Source organism: Saccopteryx bilineata, chromosome 1 (assembly GCF_036850765.1).
Source record: "Saccopteryx bilineata isolate mSacBil1 chromosome 1, mSacBil1_pri_phased_curated, whole genome shotgun sequence".
Lineage (NCBI taxonomy): Eukaryota > Metazoa > Chordata > Mammalia > Chiroptera > Emballonuridae > Saccopteryx > Saccopteryx bilineata.
This window is the reverse complement of record NC_089490.1, coordinates 380,245,179-380,262,481: the sequence shown is the minus strand read 5'-3', so window position 1 is coordinate 380,262,481 and position 17,303 is coordinate 380,245,179. Positions and strand designations below refer to the sequence as shown.

General features: G+C 42.8%; 1 protein-coding gene across 2 annotated transcripts in view; it reads right to left on the bottom strand.

Annotated features, from left to right (window-relative positions):
* The window catches only part of TRIM44 (tripartite motif containing 44), a 100,488-nt gene that overhangs the window by 35,993 nt on the left and 47,192 nt on the right, over window positions 1-17,303 (bottom strand). The window contains exons 4-5 of one of the 2 annotated variants that reach the window (XM_066251278.1): window positions 14,395-14,414; window positions 12,387-12,997 (exon numbers count right to left, since the gene is read on the bottom strand). In XM_066251278.1, the coding sequence (XP_066107375.1) occupies window positions 12,967-12,997; window positions 14,395-14,414 (51 nt within the window). In that variant the 3' untranslated portion in view covers window positions 12,387-12,966. Of the gene's footprint in view, window positions 1-12,386; window positions 12,998-14,394; window positions 14,415-17,303 lie in introns of those variants that run through there. The other variant, XM_066251277.1, reaches the window with a different exon arrangement.

Sequence of the window (17,303 nt, the reverse complement as noted above, 5' to 3'; positions counted from 1 at the left end):
GAACATGGCCGAGTACGGCTCAGGTATCTAGTTAGTGAGCAGGATGACTACGGGTTACTGAGAGAGAAGGAACAAGCCGACACAGATGTCGCCACTGAGAAGCTCCAGGCTGTTGGTATGAGACAGCGTACACACGATTATAAAATAAAGAAAAAAGTGCTAAGTCCAAAGCTGAACTGTAAAGCCTAGGGGATCAAAGAAGGGTTCATGGGAGATGAAGGAACGAAGTCGGACTTGAAGGAAGGGTGGGGTGTGAGGTGGAGAAGCAGCAGGAGTCCACACACAGTAACAGCTCCTCCTCTCACCCTGCCCTCCCCGCAACCAGGGAGAAGAGGGAGCCCCAGTTCAGGCTCTTAGAACAGTCTAGTCCTCCCCTTCACGAAGAAACCATCTCCTCGTCCGTCTTTAGTGTGAACACCTAGAGTTGACTTGTTTGGTAAGGAACTTCATTGCTGTAGGATCCATGCTACAAGTGACAACTCAATTTATAGCAGCTAGACCTTCCACCACTTTACCTGTCAGTTTCTATTGGTAAGGTAACCGATCATCCTCCTTTAGGGAGGACAGTCCTTCTTTTGTAAGTTCCGTCCTCCCTCAAAAACTGTCCTCCTACACGTCCTCCTTTTTGATATTGTAAGACTAATCTGTAAATGTTCGTATTCGACTGATGTAGAGTAGATCCATTCCGTGTGATGTGACGTATTTGTATCTAAATAAGTACTTTTTTCTTACAATTATTATTAAAAATTAAGAGGCATGTAAGCATAATTACAATATAAAATATTACAAATGTTTTTATTATGCATTTATCATATTATAGTGTATTATTGTTGCAATGAATAAAATGTTTCTTTTATTTACAATATTGTTTTCTTCAATTTATTTTTGTCCCCCTTTTTATTGTAAAAAAGTTGGTCACCTTACTATCAGGAAAGAAATGTTTTAGAATGACGAGCACCTACACTGAAGATAAGAGAAGATAAGAAAGAGGGCTCCTCAGATGAGGTTTGGGGAGAAGGAGGCTGGGACTACTAAGCCACCCTGGAGGCTGCAGGGCCAGGGGCAGAAGAGAGCAGAGAACACGCCTCTCTGGAAGGAGTCGCGCTCCCTGAGGGACACACAGCGTGTAAGGCAGGAGGGCCGGTCCTGGTCCTCTCAGTCAGCACGGCAGTTGCACAGGGTGAGGCTTTCTCATTCCAAACAGCTTTAAAGCTAGATCTGCTTTTTTTGTAATGACAGTGTTATTCATTCACTTACACACAATTTGGCATGTTCTGAGAAACAAGACTGAGAATAATCAAGAAAAGGCTTTCCCATTATGGGGTAGCCCCGCCTAAGTGAACTGCCCCTAGATACTTGAGTATTAGTTGGTTCTTAGCAGACATTATGGATGCACAAGCATTACGTGTCAGTCATTTGGGAATCACATAGCTGGGGCAAGTTGTTTCTTTAGGCCAGGCTCGAAGGATGAAGGAAAGGGCCGAGGCTGATGGTTCTAACGCTGCCAGAGCAGAGCCTCTGCCAAGCTGTAGGGGTACACAGATGCAGAGACATGCCAGAAATGGATTTGTGTGATTCCCTACCAGCGCTGCCCTTGAGGGACCAGGCTCCGAAAGACACGTGCAAGCTTTCTCCTCCAGGTCCGTCAGCACCTCACTGTTTTCACAGAACTCACAACATTGGCTATTTAATCCCCTCTGCCCCCTGCCTCCAATTCTATGACCCTGTTATCCCTATTTTGTGGAGTTTTGTGGATAACAAAAGCAGACTCCCAACAAACTGGCTGACTGTAAATGTGCAAGGTGACAAACTGAGAATGAGATCTAAGCTTTTCCTAGTCCAAACCGGGGGGTCTCTCCACAATTTCAACAATGGAATTTTCATAGCTATTTATTTATTTTTTAAAAATGTAGCCAATAATGATCCAGGCATTAAAAATACAGTGTTGTAAAGGCCAGCTTTTGCCCTCATGATGAGCACTTATTTTCTAGTGGGGAAGAAAGAAAATAAACTAAATTATTATACATCTTTATGTAGTGACAAGTGTACGCAGATAACCAAAGTAGGGTAAGAAAGGAAGGTCTCAAGGGCTACTATTTCAGCAGAGGCCCGGAAAAAGGGAATGAGAGCCGTGTGAAGATCTGGACGTAAGCATTCAGGCAGGAGGGGCCACAGGCACAAAGGCCCGGACGCAGAAGAACGTGGCGCCTGTGTGAAGAAGAGTAAGGATGCAATGTGGCTGTAGGGAGCAAGGGAGTGAGTAGCAGGTGTGAGGATGGAGAGGCAGATGGGAGATGCGACTTATATGCCTTTGTAGGCCCCCATCTGTGCAGGTTATCCTGCAGCAAATTCTAGACATGATGTATCTCACACTGGAGCATTCTAGATGGAAGAATTCTCCTGAAAGATCACTTTAGTGTTTATGCAAACAAGGAAATAGGAGCAGGGGTGGAGGGGGTAGGATGAGGGAGAGTGGCAACAGGGGAAAGCCATGAGAGGCCTGGAGCACTTACGTGGCGTGACCAGGATAGTGCGGTGGTGGTGGTGGTTTCTTGGATCTGATATATATGCGGGGGTCAATCTGACTGGATACAGAATGTGCAGAAGAGATATATTGAGGTTGACTTCTAGGTTACTGGTCTGAGACACGACGATGCCATTGACTGAGAAGGTGAAGTCATTGGTAAGAAGCATGTTGAAGAGGGCAGAGAAAACAAGAATTCTGCTTTGAACAAAAGCAGCTATGACAGCAAAGGCACTGGATGTAGAACGAGAAGGACATAACATTCTGACTCTTGCCACTTCCAGTTCCAGCTGGGCAACCTTGGATAAGTCACTTACTCCCATTCAATTTCCTCATCAACGTAATTTGGGGACAGCAAAACTTCCTCTCTGGTTTGTTAAAAATAAAGGAATGAGATGTCTGTGTGTACCCTGTAAATTGTAAAGGAGGTGAATCAAGGTCAATTTTCTGTTTCTTTTCTTATTTCTGTTTAAATGACTTACATATGAACCTCAGGTTGTAAATACAATTATATACTAACAAATACCATTACAAAGAGACTTGTGACTTTACATCATCCAATCCTACTTTACTCTTGTGCTTTTTACTTTTGAAGGGTCTAGGGCATCATTCACATTTCTTACTTGCATTTCTTACATACCGTCATTCATATCTGTTATTTTACTTGGTTCCTGATAGAGAAAGAGTGCGTGTTACTGCCCCTAGACGAGTGATGAGAAGACTGAGGGACAGTTTCTATTGAAGGCCTGACATCACGGAGCTACTCAACGCCTTTATCATAAAATTGTACTTGTGGAACTGTAAGAGATGGGAAAATGAGCAGCATTTGCCAAACTTATTGGACCATGGAACCCTAGTTTAGGAAAGTAAATCAACAACTCTAATAACTAGTGTTCATCTAATATACCTGGGTAGCCCTGCATTGGGGGATTTCCATTCATAAATGCACATGTTATGCATCCTCTTAGTAGGCTATTGAATCTTTAAGCTTGCACGAATTGAGCTGACAAAGAACAGATGTATGCCCCTGAACTGTGGAGGAGAGATCAATCACTATATAGTAAGCACCATGAAAACAAGGACTGTCTTTGGTTTTGAGTTCTACTATAGCTCTGCCTGGCATATAGTAGACACTTGATAAAATTTGTTAAATAAAGCTTTAAAGCAATGGAACTTGCAGAAATGATGTTATAATGATTTCAGAATGAGTGGCCACACTGTTTTTCTGTATTCAATAACTTCAATTTCTGTATCTAGACTTCTAGACAGTGCAATTTATTTTCTTAGAACAAAAGACAGAGAATTATTCCAACAGCCTTTGGCACCATGACCCTGCTTTTGGTTGATGAACAGCACATTAATGAGATCTCCTTGAAATAATTCCACCTCTATTATGCAGGCAAAATTACATTTTCCAGTGTAATTATTATGTCAGTTGAGCTCCCAGATTTTGATATTAATTAGTTCACTTGCAAAGGCAACATCAACATATTAGTTTGTCAAAACTGAAAAACTGAGGGGAAGCTTGTAGTTTTAATCAACAGAGCCAAATATCAACACTACAACGATTGAAATTTCTTTTGAGAGCCAAATTTTTTAAACTTAAACTATATAGGTAGGTACATTCCTTAGTGAGGTAGCGCCCGCATGTGGTATTTTGTGGAAGAGCCACAAAGAGCTGCATGTGGTTCGCGAGCCACACTTTGCCAATCAGGGAACTAGAGGAACTAATTGGTTTCTTTTAAAATGTGGTTTTAAATTACATACAACTTATACTCCTTATTACTTGAGTCTCGAGAAAGTAAGCTCTTCAAGGGCCTATACCTTGAATGTTTTGTTGAAAACTGTGTTCTCAGCACCAATGACAATGCCTTAAACAGAGAATCACTGAATAAATGTTCTTTGCCCTCCTACTGAGATTCATTGTTTTAAAGTAAAATCTCTTTTCTCCCCACCAATTGTCCATTTCTCTCTCTCTCCCTCTGTCACACACACACACGTCTTGCTATATACTATGGCATTTCCCCATGAAAGAAACATAAACCATGGAAGTTTGGTTAAAATATATCATTAGAGGAGGTTTGGATGGTCTTTCTGTGTTGTGTAATTGTCACCAAGTCACCTTTTTTGTCTAAGCTGTGACCTTCCCTGTGCCACAGATCCACTTTATCAGGTCCTGGGACACAGGACTGGTCTGTGAGCTGTGAGTCTGCTGGACTCAAAGGCAGGATAGGATATTCCCCAGTACTGCTCATTCAATAGTTTTTATTTTGTGGCTGACTTTATTTTATTCCAAAAAGTTTCATTTTCCTTTTTATTATAAAATGTCTATATCTACTTAAGTTTGATTTCATTCTAGACTGGAACCATGACTTCCCTATTGAGTAGTGTAGGTTCTATTTTATAAATACACATCAATAGGATAACAGGATTCAGTACCAACTTACTAGTTCTGCAACCTTGGGCAAGGTACTGACGTATCAGACAAAGCCTGAAATGAGAATAATACTAGCACTTCCCCCCTGAGGTTACTGTGGGATTAAATGAGATAATCCATGTGGAATGCTTAGTCTACTTTCATTATAATCTCTGAGGAGTTGATAGACTAAGCCACGATGATCAAGTAGCTAAACAAATTCATCACCTCTTCAAGTCGTCTTTTCATTTTCTTTCTAAGAAGCCACTCTCCCCCACTCCATCCACAGAAGCAGAAATAACCAGCAGGTAAGCTCTGTGGGTCCTGTTTCATCCCCAAGCATGAATTTTTCCTGCAGAGTTTAGACAGCAGTTCTGTATTGCTTCTGGCTGGGTGATGTCATTTAGGGTAGTCATTCATCTGACCCCCTGCATTCCTTTCTGCAGCCTATGTAACATTCCTTTCCTCATTTGGTTCCTTAAAGAGCTTTGGCTGGCTGGGAACTTGACCCTTCCCGTCACTTTGTCAGGAAGTCCTAACCAGAGGGGATGAGCGCTGGGTTCTAGGGCCCGCGGGGCGGGGCATCGGTGCCAGCCTTTTCAGCGGTGCAGCCTGCGGTAATTGCTAAGTTTTCCCTCCTGAAACAATCATCCTCCCATTCCTCTCCCCACCCCCCAGTTAATTATCAGTTCTGGAATTAAAGTGCTTGCCTCTCCTGCTGTTGCCATGACAACAGTTGGCCTGCACCTGCCACTGGGTGAACAGTGTCTCTTTCAGAAGAGGCTATGGCAGTTGCTGGCTCCACAAAGGCCAGGGAGTAAACTAATGTTTACCTGTTCGGGGGGGAGCAGTTCCTGTTTGTCCCACCTTAGGCATTTTCCTGGCAAGCCCCACCATCTCTTCCTTCTCAGATAAATTGCTTGTTGGCATTCGACAAAGAAATGAAATTTTTTTCTGATAAAAATGCAAAATCCCCGTTGGCTTGTCACAATTCCATCCATTAACTTTACTTATTCCGCCAAGAGGTTAGAAGATACAAATCTTCCATCTCCGAAGAAAGGCTGTATAGTGTAGTACATATAGTATAGGACAGCAGTTGAAAGCACAGAATTTTAAGCCTGACAGATCTGGGTTCTAATCCTGTTTGAGTCACTTTGTAACTGTGTAACCATGGCTTAAGCACTTCAACTGTTATAATATTAATGTCTTCATCTGTCAAAAGAGGATTCGAGCAACTATACCCCCAGGTCATTTTAAAGCTTTGAAACAATATGTGTAGATCTAGCTCCTATTTAATGTCCGACAGATAAGCAGGCAGCACTATGACTACTGCTTAGCTGTTAACCCCAGACAAGCCCGAAAGCCAGGGCAGAGTGGGCAGCTTGGGCAGTTTTCTCGGGGCCTTGTCTGCGTGTCTGCATCGCGCAGGAGGGGTAAACGCACACCGCTCCGCTGCTCTAGGCCAGGACGCGTCCAGCAGCCGGGGGCGCTGGGAGACGCTTCTCTCCCTTCCTTCATTGCAGTTCTCCCAGCACCCCCAGCTCTGCACTGTTTTTTCGCACGCTCAATCTCACTTTCCTTTAAATAGACTGATGGAACCAGAGGGGAGGGAGACATATTCACCAAGGAAACAAACTGCTTTTCTGTTTTACAACCACGTTGCAACCTATGGGGAACAACTGGTAGTGGTGCTAAGGAGTAGGAGGAACGAGGCATTTATATAAGAAACTTTTTCATCCCTGAAACCCCTGCTTGTAACTAAGAAAGCATTTCTTTTATGAATTTATAACCACTCATAGTTAGGTCCTGCGCCCCAAGCACAAGCGCATGAGTGCTGGTCTTTGGCAAGCACTTTCCCGCTTAGGGTGCCCCAGTTTTATCTCAGCCTTTGGCCACCTTCCTTAAAGGCCTGAAGATCTTCTCTGTAGTCATCGGCTCTGAACTTCATACCAACTTGAAAATAAAAAAAGGAAGAAAAAACAAATCAGAACAAAAAACACACTAGCATCTGCTTTCCACATGTTACAGATGTCTGATGCGGGTTTCTAGGTAGAGAGATGACCGCAGTCCTTGGAAGCTGTTGGGAAAGTGAAATGATTTACCTCTCGCGTGCCTCTCACTGGGAGGAAGCAAGAAGATGCAAGAGACCAGCAGGATCCTCCTAAAATAAAAATGTCACCCCCAACCACAATTTTGCTAGGGCTGCCAGAGGTGAGGGGGCATAACTAATGACATCAAATTTAATTATTCTTAAAACATAGACTGGAGTTTTGTGACTTCCTAAAATCTATTATGTTTCATGCCAGTTTAAAACAGCTCTAAAGAAAATCAAGGAAGAAGAGAACTAGGCTCCAGCCAGACTCCTTAGCAGTGGATCTAACTCAGGGGTAAATGTGACATCAATTTAATTCTTTGACTAGCGTTTAAAACACCTATAGCCTTAGATCCATTTGGAAAATGTTGGTGCTTTATTATTCCTTTTCTCCACCAATCTAGAAGGAACTAGATAGCTACTTTACAAATTTGATTGTAAGTTAGAAGAAGGCAGGAGCTGTCAAAGTAGGGGTATAAATAAGACACAAATCACACAAACAGTTCCCTTTTACAAGTACTTGATTTTGGTTGCTTGTATTTCCATCTGAAAGAAGGAACCAGAAGGCAAATACTTTTCACCATCTTTGTCCTTTAACTATTATACATTAGGATGTGCTATTTTGATGAGGAAACTGAGGCATAAAGGAAAGCAAACAATTTACCCATAACAAATCATGAGATAGGACTACAAGAAGAAACCCTTAAGATTCAGAAGTCTATCCATTTCTCCTATAGATAGGACAGTACTGTGGCCAAGAGGTGAAGTCTAACAGGAAATGGTACAAACGCTTTAGTATTCCACAGGGCGTACAAGGCCCCTTCCAGGGCGGACTCACCCATCCTTTCCCCTGCTCTCAGGCCGGAGTCCATGCATGCAGTTACTTGCCATTCCCCACACAGCACGCGCACACTCCTCTGAGCCTTCAGACATACCGGTCTCTCTGCTTGAATGACCTCCTTACCCTTTCCACCTGGAGAAATCGCTCCTACCCATCCTTTAAAGTTCAGGGCAAATGCTATTTTTTCTTATTCTTTATGCTTATATCCTCCTGTATATCCAACATATGCATTAGCAAGACTCATTCTTAGTTCAGTGGGAAGAGCCCGTGTTTTCTTTTCTTTTCTTTTCTTTTTTTATAATAATTTTATTTTCTTAATGGGGTGACATCAATAAATCAGGATACATATATTCAAAGATAACAAGTCCAGGTTATCTTGTCGCTCAATTATGTTGCATGCCCATCACCCAAAGTCAGATTGTCCTCTGTCACCTGCTATCTTGTTTTCTTTGTGCCCCTCCCCCTCCCCCTTTCCCTCTCCGATTCCCCCCTCCTCCCCCGTAACCACCACACTCTTATCAATGTCTCTTAGTTTCACTTTTATGTCCCACCTACATATGGAATAATACAGTTCCTGGTTTTTTCTGATTTACTTATTTCGCTTCGTATCATGTTATCAAGATCCCACCATTTTGCTGTAAATGTTCCAATGTCATCATTTCTTATGGCTGAGTAGTATTCCATAGTGTATATGTGCCACATCTTCTTTATCCAGTCATCTATTGACGGAGCCCGTGTTTTTGATTGCACTACTTGAGTCTGCAGGCTCTACCATTTTTTGGTGTATGACCTTGTGTAAATATAGCCTCTCTGAGACTGTTTCCTCATCTCAGCTGAGTTAACATCCAATAAATGCATCTTTATAATAATTTATAATTATGCCATATAATAATTATTATTATATTACACTTAAATGTGAAATTAAAGCTGTTCAATTAGCTCTACTTTTCAAACTAGACGTTGAGACCTTTACATGCAGGAACAAAATCCTTATCATCTTCACATCCCTTAGGCCTAGCATGGGGCTGACGACACAGCGGACAGCTGAGGATATCTGTGAGCAAAAAAATGAAAGAATTCCTCTGCAATCTTTCCTGCTTAAGAAATTAGAGAACAGAGCTCTTAAAAGTGACTGTTACCCTGAGAAGCTCTGAGACCAAAGATATAAACAAGGGTTAGCCTTCCAAACCTCACTCCTGTATTGGATGGCAAACAAAAGTTCATTAGAGTAAAAGCACAGCATGCGAAGGGACCTCCAGGCCCCTTCCTCCAGTCCTTTTTCCTTAGCACGGCGACGCCAGAAAAGGCATGTGGAGGCATGTGATTATACAGGCTGCTCCCAGCCAGCATTTCCAGTGAGAGGCAAACAGAATAAGCTAGAAGCACCTTGGCCAAATTTCCCAGCTGTGGAAAGATTCTCTTGCTATGTTCATATATACAAAATAAAATAAAGTTTTGATTCAAACAGGCAAATATCTGAAAATCAATTACTTTAGCAAAGAGGCTTGCCTTTATTATAGACAGGCAGCACAATGCATAGCATGGTTTCGTCCTTCATTTGGGTGAGTAAAGATAAATGATCCACTTCAGCCGTGGGACACAAAGTCAACTCAGGCTCTGACACAGGGCGATGTGACACTTAAGAGATTCTCTATGCTGAAGGCCAACTAAGATGTTGGAACTCCACTTCTGTGTATTAAGCAGCCCTGACAGTTCCATTCCATGTCACAAGTATCAAAGCCATTTTCTTTGGCTTCCAGCTCGGTCTTCTGAAATGAAGACAGTGCAAAAACCAGACTGAATTTGCAATCAGAGGACAAAAGAAACCTGAATGTATCACTGACTCAGTCCCCTCTTATCTCTACAAACTAAGTCATCGGGAAGAGAAATGACGTATCTAAGAGCATACGGTTATTATTTGGAGGGGAGGAGAGAAAAAGTAGCTACTATACAGCTCCCCAAATGAAGAAGATTTTTAAAAATTTACCAAGTTACAGAATCTATAAGTAGAATCTTTCTACTCCATATTTGATATAAGACTATATTCCTCCACACAACTGTATCTTAAAAAACTAGGTTGGAGCAAGGGGTGTGTGTGTGTGTGTGGGGAGACTAGTATTTACAGGGAAATAAAACAGACTGCAAAGAAGCAAAGAGGTTGAACGATTTGCACAAGGTCACACTGTGGGCCTCAGGCAGACCAGGAACAGCAGGTAGGTCTGCGGACGCTGTCTGAGCCCCTCCTCCCTCCTGCTCTGGCTGCCTGTTTGATCACAGAACCAGCATGGGTTTGAGGCATACTCATCTCAGCAGGAGCTTTTTGCCTGAATTAAGAGCCAGCTCTGAAGATGAAAAAGCCTACAGAAGTCCCGAATATGGCTGTCACTATTAAAAAGCTATTTTCCTCTTAGTTAAAAAAAAAAATCACAGAACATTTCAACAGCAAATCAAGCTTTAATATTGATCTTGCCCCTTTCTCCTCCAAGCACAAGAGTTGAAGGGTCCTCCCTGACTTCCTCCCACGACACAGCTCTCTAGCAGCAGAGCCTGCGCCACCTCCTCTCCTGGAACATACATATTACTTCCCAGCAGGCTCCTGTAGGGTAGAGAAGGAGCCAGTCTGTGAGGGAGCGAACACAACTCTTCCATTATAGCACAGAGAAGACAGAAAATTGCCACCAAAAGTCTAAATTACTTTTTTTGCTTGAACAACAACAACAACAAAAGAATCACTCTGGATTTCAAAGACACCTTCTTAAAAGATGACTGCCGTGGTTAATCTGCGTGTTATATGGATCAGGACTTCTGCTCCGCCACGCTACCCGAGAACCCTTGCCGCCGATATGGCTGCACCACGGATCTGAAGAGGAAATTGCTTCCAGGTGGAAGGTCCACAGGCAACCCTTCTGTGGGGCCCAAGGACGGCCTGGCTGGCTGCTCCTCGGGGAGTCTGAAAGCACCTATTTTGTGCTGAGCCTCCGAGGACACCATGTAAAGATCAGAGAAAGAAATATCCTTTTATTAGAAGAGGAGGAGTAGCTTGCAGAAGACAGGCCACAGCGATCCAACGTCAAAGCAAGTAAGAACCACCAAGTTAGAGGCACAAGACCAAGGTGACCCTCTGAGGATTGCGCATGAATCGTCTTGGCTTTCATCCAGGGTCACAGAGAGAGGCGTGCTGGCTTCTTGGAGCTAGTCCAAATGGTGGTGAGGGCACAAGCCCTAAGGTCCCAGCCCTGCCACTTACTAGCTACATGACCTAGGGCAAGCTCATGGTTCTGAGCAGTAATTTCCTCGTTCTGCGAGTAGGATGACAATAATTACATTATAAGCTTTACGTGAGGATTAAATGAGAATACATAGGAAGTACTGTACAAAGTAAACCTTCAATAAGTGGTAGCTGTGATTATTACTATTGTTAATTAGCAGGACAGCTACACAATAAAATTCAGGGCAAGAAACAGATATGACCAAAAGTACAAATATTTGGCAACCTCATGTCAAACAGCATGAGAAATCAAAACTGGAAAGAGGAAAGAAGGCAGGGCGCCTCCAGCTGGTAAGAGAGAAAAGCACACACACACACACACACACACACACACACACATCTATTACAGACCAATACATTTCAGTGGCATGGAGTTTTCCTTTGTTCCTGCCACTGTGGACGGTGGCTGGAATCCAGTCCTCCCTGAACTTCTGTGCAGACCGTGGGGCAGTGACTGTGAGAGAAGGATGCCAGCAAGGAGACCCAGGAATAACCATCCACGCAGACCTGGAGCTCAGGCTCTCTGGGTTAGTTTCTTTTCCCTCCCCTGTGCAGGTAGACCCCCACTTCCGTTCTAGCTCCCTACATGGCAAACCTTCAGCAATAGAGAAGCCTTTGGAACAAATCTGTTTGGCTTACTGAGATGGTAAAGTGTCTATCATAAATGGGACTGCTTTCAGATCAAAGGCAATCTGCCTGAAGTGTTAATTGGAATAAATGGAGCCGCATGGTAGTTTAACACAAGTAAACTCAATGGAACCAACAAGTATGAATTTAAAGGTTAAAAAGAAAATTTGACTCCTCTTTCTGCCAAACTGGAACATATTGTTCAAGTGTTCATTGTGTCGAGAAAGGGTTCTGTCACGTCCCAGTTTAACAGAATCCCCACTGACATCCATGGCATCCCAGCACGAGGGACACAGCTTGGCGTCACGGCCTCCAGTGTAGAAACTCGGTGCTTTGCCACTGTGACGTGAAGGCATAAGCAAGTCAGTCCCAAAGCCTGTCTCTCACAACGAGCGCACATCTGAAGGGGACTTATCTACCCATAATGCCCCTGTATTCTTCTAATCAGTGAGACTCTAGCATATGAACATAAAGACAAGATGAGAGTGTTCATTTCAATAAGGCTCTCACGAGACAGAAGTGCCATTTCTACCCCGTGGAGCCTGCACATTACATATGCTAAGGTGAAGTCAGTAGATTGGTCTTGTTTGAACTCTCTCTGGGGGGGGGGATCTAGGGCTCTGCTTGGCTTGAATTTTAAGGAGCAAAAGTTAGTCTTGAGAGCAGAAGAGGTGGAGTGCCAAGGAGATAATTTAAAGAGTGTGCTTAACCAAAGGTCTGTGCAAAATGGTGAAAACTTAGTCAATGACTAAAGACGTTGTTGATTTAGGCTTTTATCATTGTTAGCATAGTCTAACTAGTCTCCCAAGCTCTGAAGTTCCTGAATGTCCTCCTACTGTGTGCAGGATAGGGCTCAGATACCTCAAGGAGGCCCATAAGGCCCCAGATAAGTGTCTAAGGCCCTCCATGGTCTTGCTTTCCTCCTTCCATGTTCTCTTGCCTAGAGCTCTTACGTAAGTTGTTTCCTAAAACAATGCCTGCCCCTGCTCCTCTTTTGTCCGCCTCCACATTTTCCAGACCGATGTTTATAGATAACCTATCTGGTAGGCCTCCCCTAAACCTTCAAGATTGACTCAGGAGTCCTTTTCAAAGTAGCCAAAACTTTCCTTGTCATAGCACTTCCCCCAGTCTAAGTGCCTGGTGATATGCTCATCCTCCCCCCAGACTGAGAATCCACGAGGTCGGGACCATGCCTGTTTTAGTTGCCGTTATATACCCAGGGTACAGCACTGTGCCTCCACAGAGTGATGTCATAAGAAAAGGAAGGGAGAGAGGGAAGGGAGAAGGAAAGAAAGAAGGAAATAACAAAGGAAGGGAGGGAGGGAGGGAAGAAAAAAGGAGGGAGGGAAGAAAGGAAAGAAGGAAGGAAAGAGGGAAGGAAGAAAGGACAGGAGGGAGGGAGGGTGAGAAGGAAGGAAGGGCAGACAGAGGGAGGAAGACAGGATGGGAGGGAGGGAAGAAGAGGGAGGGAGGGAGGGAGGGAGGGAGGGAGGGAGGGAGGGAGGAAAGAAAGAAGGAAGGAAGGGAAAAAAAGAGAAGGGAAGGAAGGAAAAGAAAACTGTATTTGTTAATTTGCAAATAAAACCAAAGCAGGGCTGAATCCTTGTTCCACAGTAAAGTAACCTTGGATGATTCATTTAGCTTCTTTCAATGAGAAGCCTAAACTAGGTTAGTGATTTTCAAACAGTTCTGAAGAATCCTAGGTTTCTACAGATGTCCCTTAGGGTTTATTGTAATGAAGAGAGGAGGTTCACCAGTAGATGTGGCCCTCAACTTTAACCAGAGAAAAATTGTTTTTTATACATTGGGGTTCTATTTAAAACCTATCTGAAAAAAGGGTGCTTCTGCTATAATTAATGTTCTGGTCCTTGCTAACAGTCCTTGATCCCTTGTGACAGGAGGCGCCATCTGCCACCTGGACACTGTATTTTACTTTGTACAAATGCCTCTCGATTGTGCTGATGGCAGAGCTATAGCCTTCCCTGAGCCTGTGCTCACTGCCTGAGCAGAGTGACAGGAAAGCTATGTAAACCAAAGTCCAGGTTCATTGCGAGGCTGAAGCAAAATGAAATGCATTTACAAATTTCTTGTGGTGATACAGAAGCACCAAGGAGCATTTTTCTTCCTAACAAAATTCTGCATACCTATGATCTAGGTATACCTAGCATTCATAGTATAGATGTCTCGGGTCAGACACATAGATATTATAAGTTTGAAATAAATAATATTAATATTGGACAGAGAACCCATAAAAAAAGGCAACCCAATTCCAATCAAGAAAGAAGAATGCAAAAGTTTATCTAGTCAGTCCACCTGAGCCTAATTACCATTCAAATACAGCGTCACTCTTGTTAACAGGTATTCAGAATGTGCTAAAGAATAAAGCAAAGTTATTGTCATTACATACTTTGAAGTCTACCTTTATCTCAAGGTTACAGGCAGGAAAAGGCATAGATGGAGAGGGAGATGGGAATCTTACAAAATAAGATCTTCAAAGCCCTGGCTTAAGATGGAGAGCCCTTTTCTGTGCTGTTCCTTGGCTGTCCTTATTTCCTGGGCCATTAAAAGGTCACAGTGTCTCTCTACTTCAATCTGAGACAGACAAGCAGCAATAATATCATCTTACCTGGGTCCTTCCTCATTGCCCTGAAAGAAACAGAAAGAAACTGCATTAGAAATCAACACTGGTAGAGACCGATTTAGAATCTTTCTTTTCCTTCTCCTTCCACTCCCCGAAAGCAAGGCCTGTGCATTTATTGTAACAGAGGCAAACCAGCAGACGTCTAAGGGCTAAAACAAGGGCTAATAAAATCCTATATTAAAACTGCCCAACGAGGATGAACTGATAATCTGACCTTGCAAGCAGAGACGTGCATGGACAGACAGACCTAGGAGGCCTAAATAACAGCTTTGCCATTTTATTTGTATCATTGGCAGTATTTAGTTTTGAGCAAACTGAGAACCCAAATATAGCAGCAGGTCTTTGGCTAAAGCTGACCAGCTCCCAAAGCATCAAGCTGTTTCCTTCAAAGTTTCATTTCTGCCTGGGTCTAGTGTTATTTTTTCTCCAAAGAGAAACAGAGCAACTACTATACAGCACACTATGGTAGAAAGGGCATTGAACTGGAACTTAGGAAACTGGGATTCTAGTCCAAGCTCTGAGCTTATGAGCTCGGTGCCCTTGAGTAAGCTAATTAATTAACCTGGACCTTGGGCTTCTCTGTGAAAGGGCAGTTCAGACATTTGATGATCCAGACCATTCTCAGCCAAACAATGGCATTTCTGTTTATCTTGTTCACTCTGCAAAAACAATGTGTGAGCTTTATTCTTCTAGGTATTGCATTCTCTGATCCTAACTTTATCAGTGATCACAGAACATTTCATTGAGCCTCTTCCTTGTCCAAACTAGACTTTTCAAATGAAGCCTTTTCCAAGGGACCTCACTCATTATTTTAGTGACAGGGTAGCTTTTAAATCCTCCCCTTTAGCCATTCAGAGTTGGTCTCAACAGAGAATGTATTTCCTAGTTGATAACTTCCCAGGGCAGTTTTTTTACTTGATTGATCAATTGTTCCTATTGGTATAAAGCAGAATAAACTCTAGAGTCAGACAATCGGGATTCAAATCTGGACTCTATCACTTGCTGCTGTCTTAACCTTGTCAAACCATTTTGCTTCTCTTAAAACCAATTTCCTAATAAGATGAATATAGTAACTGTCCCTGTATCACAGAATGAATATGAGTATTAAATAAAATGTGTATAAACCTCAAGCACAATGTCTAAGATACAGGATGTATTTAATAAGTTATTTTATCAATAACAACTCAGTAGCATTTCTTAAGAAGCAGCTACCTGTAGGTGTCAAGGGAAAAAGACAAATAACCCATAATGATCTACCCTTTTAGTAGTTCCTATTGAGGAGAAACAGACAGAAACAGATAGGTAATGAACGATGACTCAGCGTGTTAAGGGCTCTAGACAGAAGGCCCTGAGGTTCAGAAGTGAAGCCATGAACACTGCCTCTCCTGGAGAAGCGGGGATGGCTTCACAGAGAAAGTGCCATTTGTATCGGCACTTGAGGGGTAAACAGCATCTTCCCAAACTGACCACAGGAGATAAGTGGGAAGGGCAATGGAAGAGCAAGAGCAAAGACACAGCACTTCTTTTTCTAATGTGTGTTTAAGGAATTTTGAGTCCTGTGAAGCTTGGGAATGGGGATGCACATGTGTAGATGTCTTGGGCAGAGGCTGTGGGGGTGGCAGTGGTGTGGGGTTCAGGAACTGGGAGGACAACTGAGGTTATAAAGGTCAGCTGCAGACAGAAAGGTGACTGAAGTCAGATTATACACTGGAAGTTGGATAGGAAGGGCCTGTTTAGAACACTGTTAAGGTTTTTCAATATTGGGTTTTTTTGTTCTTTTTGTGTGTGTGTGACAGAGAGAGAGAGAGAGAGAGAGATAGACAAACAGACAGACAGGAAGGGAGAGAGATGAGAAGGCTCAAATTCTTCATTGCAACTCCTTAGTGTTCATTGATTGCTTTCTCATATGTGCCTTGACAGGGGTGGGGAGGGGGCTACAGCAGAGCAAGTGACCCCTTGCTCAAGCCAGCGACCTTGGGCTTCAAGCCAGTGACCTTTGGGCTCAAGCCAGCAACTATGGGGTCATGTCTATGATCTCATACTCAAGCTAGTGACCCCGCACTCAAGCCAACGACCTTGATTTTGAACCTGGGTCCTCTGCATCCCAGTCTGACGCTCTATTTCCTGTGCCACCACCTGGTCAGGTAAGGTTTCCAGTATTGTTAAGGGCACTGATCATCCACACTGTACTGGGAGAAAAGTGAGGTGAGTGGTGGGAGGAGAGTATAGGAATTATGAGGCTTTCTTTGCATTTTGATTGACTGGAATGTCTTATGGGAACTATAATCTAGTTTAAAAAATCATATAATTTGAATAATGAGTTACATAACTATCAATGATACAATTAAACCTCAACATGATTTTTCAATTATCTTTGGATGTTAAAATATAATTGTCTAGGCTAGGGGAACCTTACAAAAAAACTATCCAACCTTTCTTCCATAATTAAGAGCAAGTCTACCTCATAATCACATATTTTGGTGCAACTGTTAAGAGATAGAGTTTTTGAGTTAGAAAATCATGGCTTCAAATCCTGGTTCATCAGTTCCAACAGTGAAGCATTAGGCAGTTTAATGAATTTTTCCAAGGTTCAGTTTCCTCATTTTCACATGGAGATCTTAATTCTCACCTCAAAGAGTGACTGTAAGGATTAAAATAAATGAGAAAATGTTTGTAAAACACTAAGCAAGTGTCTACTACATTATAAGTGTTCAATAAATGATGGTCACTATTGTACTTTCTCTGAATTGTTAATAACATTTCTAGGGTGAATGAGGAAGGACAGAGAAAAAGAGATACAAGATTTTGCTTCACACTTATTCATCTCTGCTACTTACTGATATGTGATTCTCTCTCTCTCTTACTCTTTCCCCCTCTCTCTCCCTCCGTCTCCC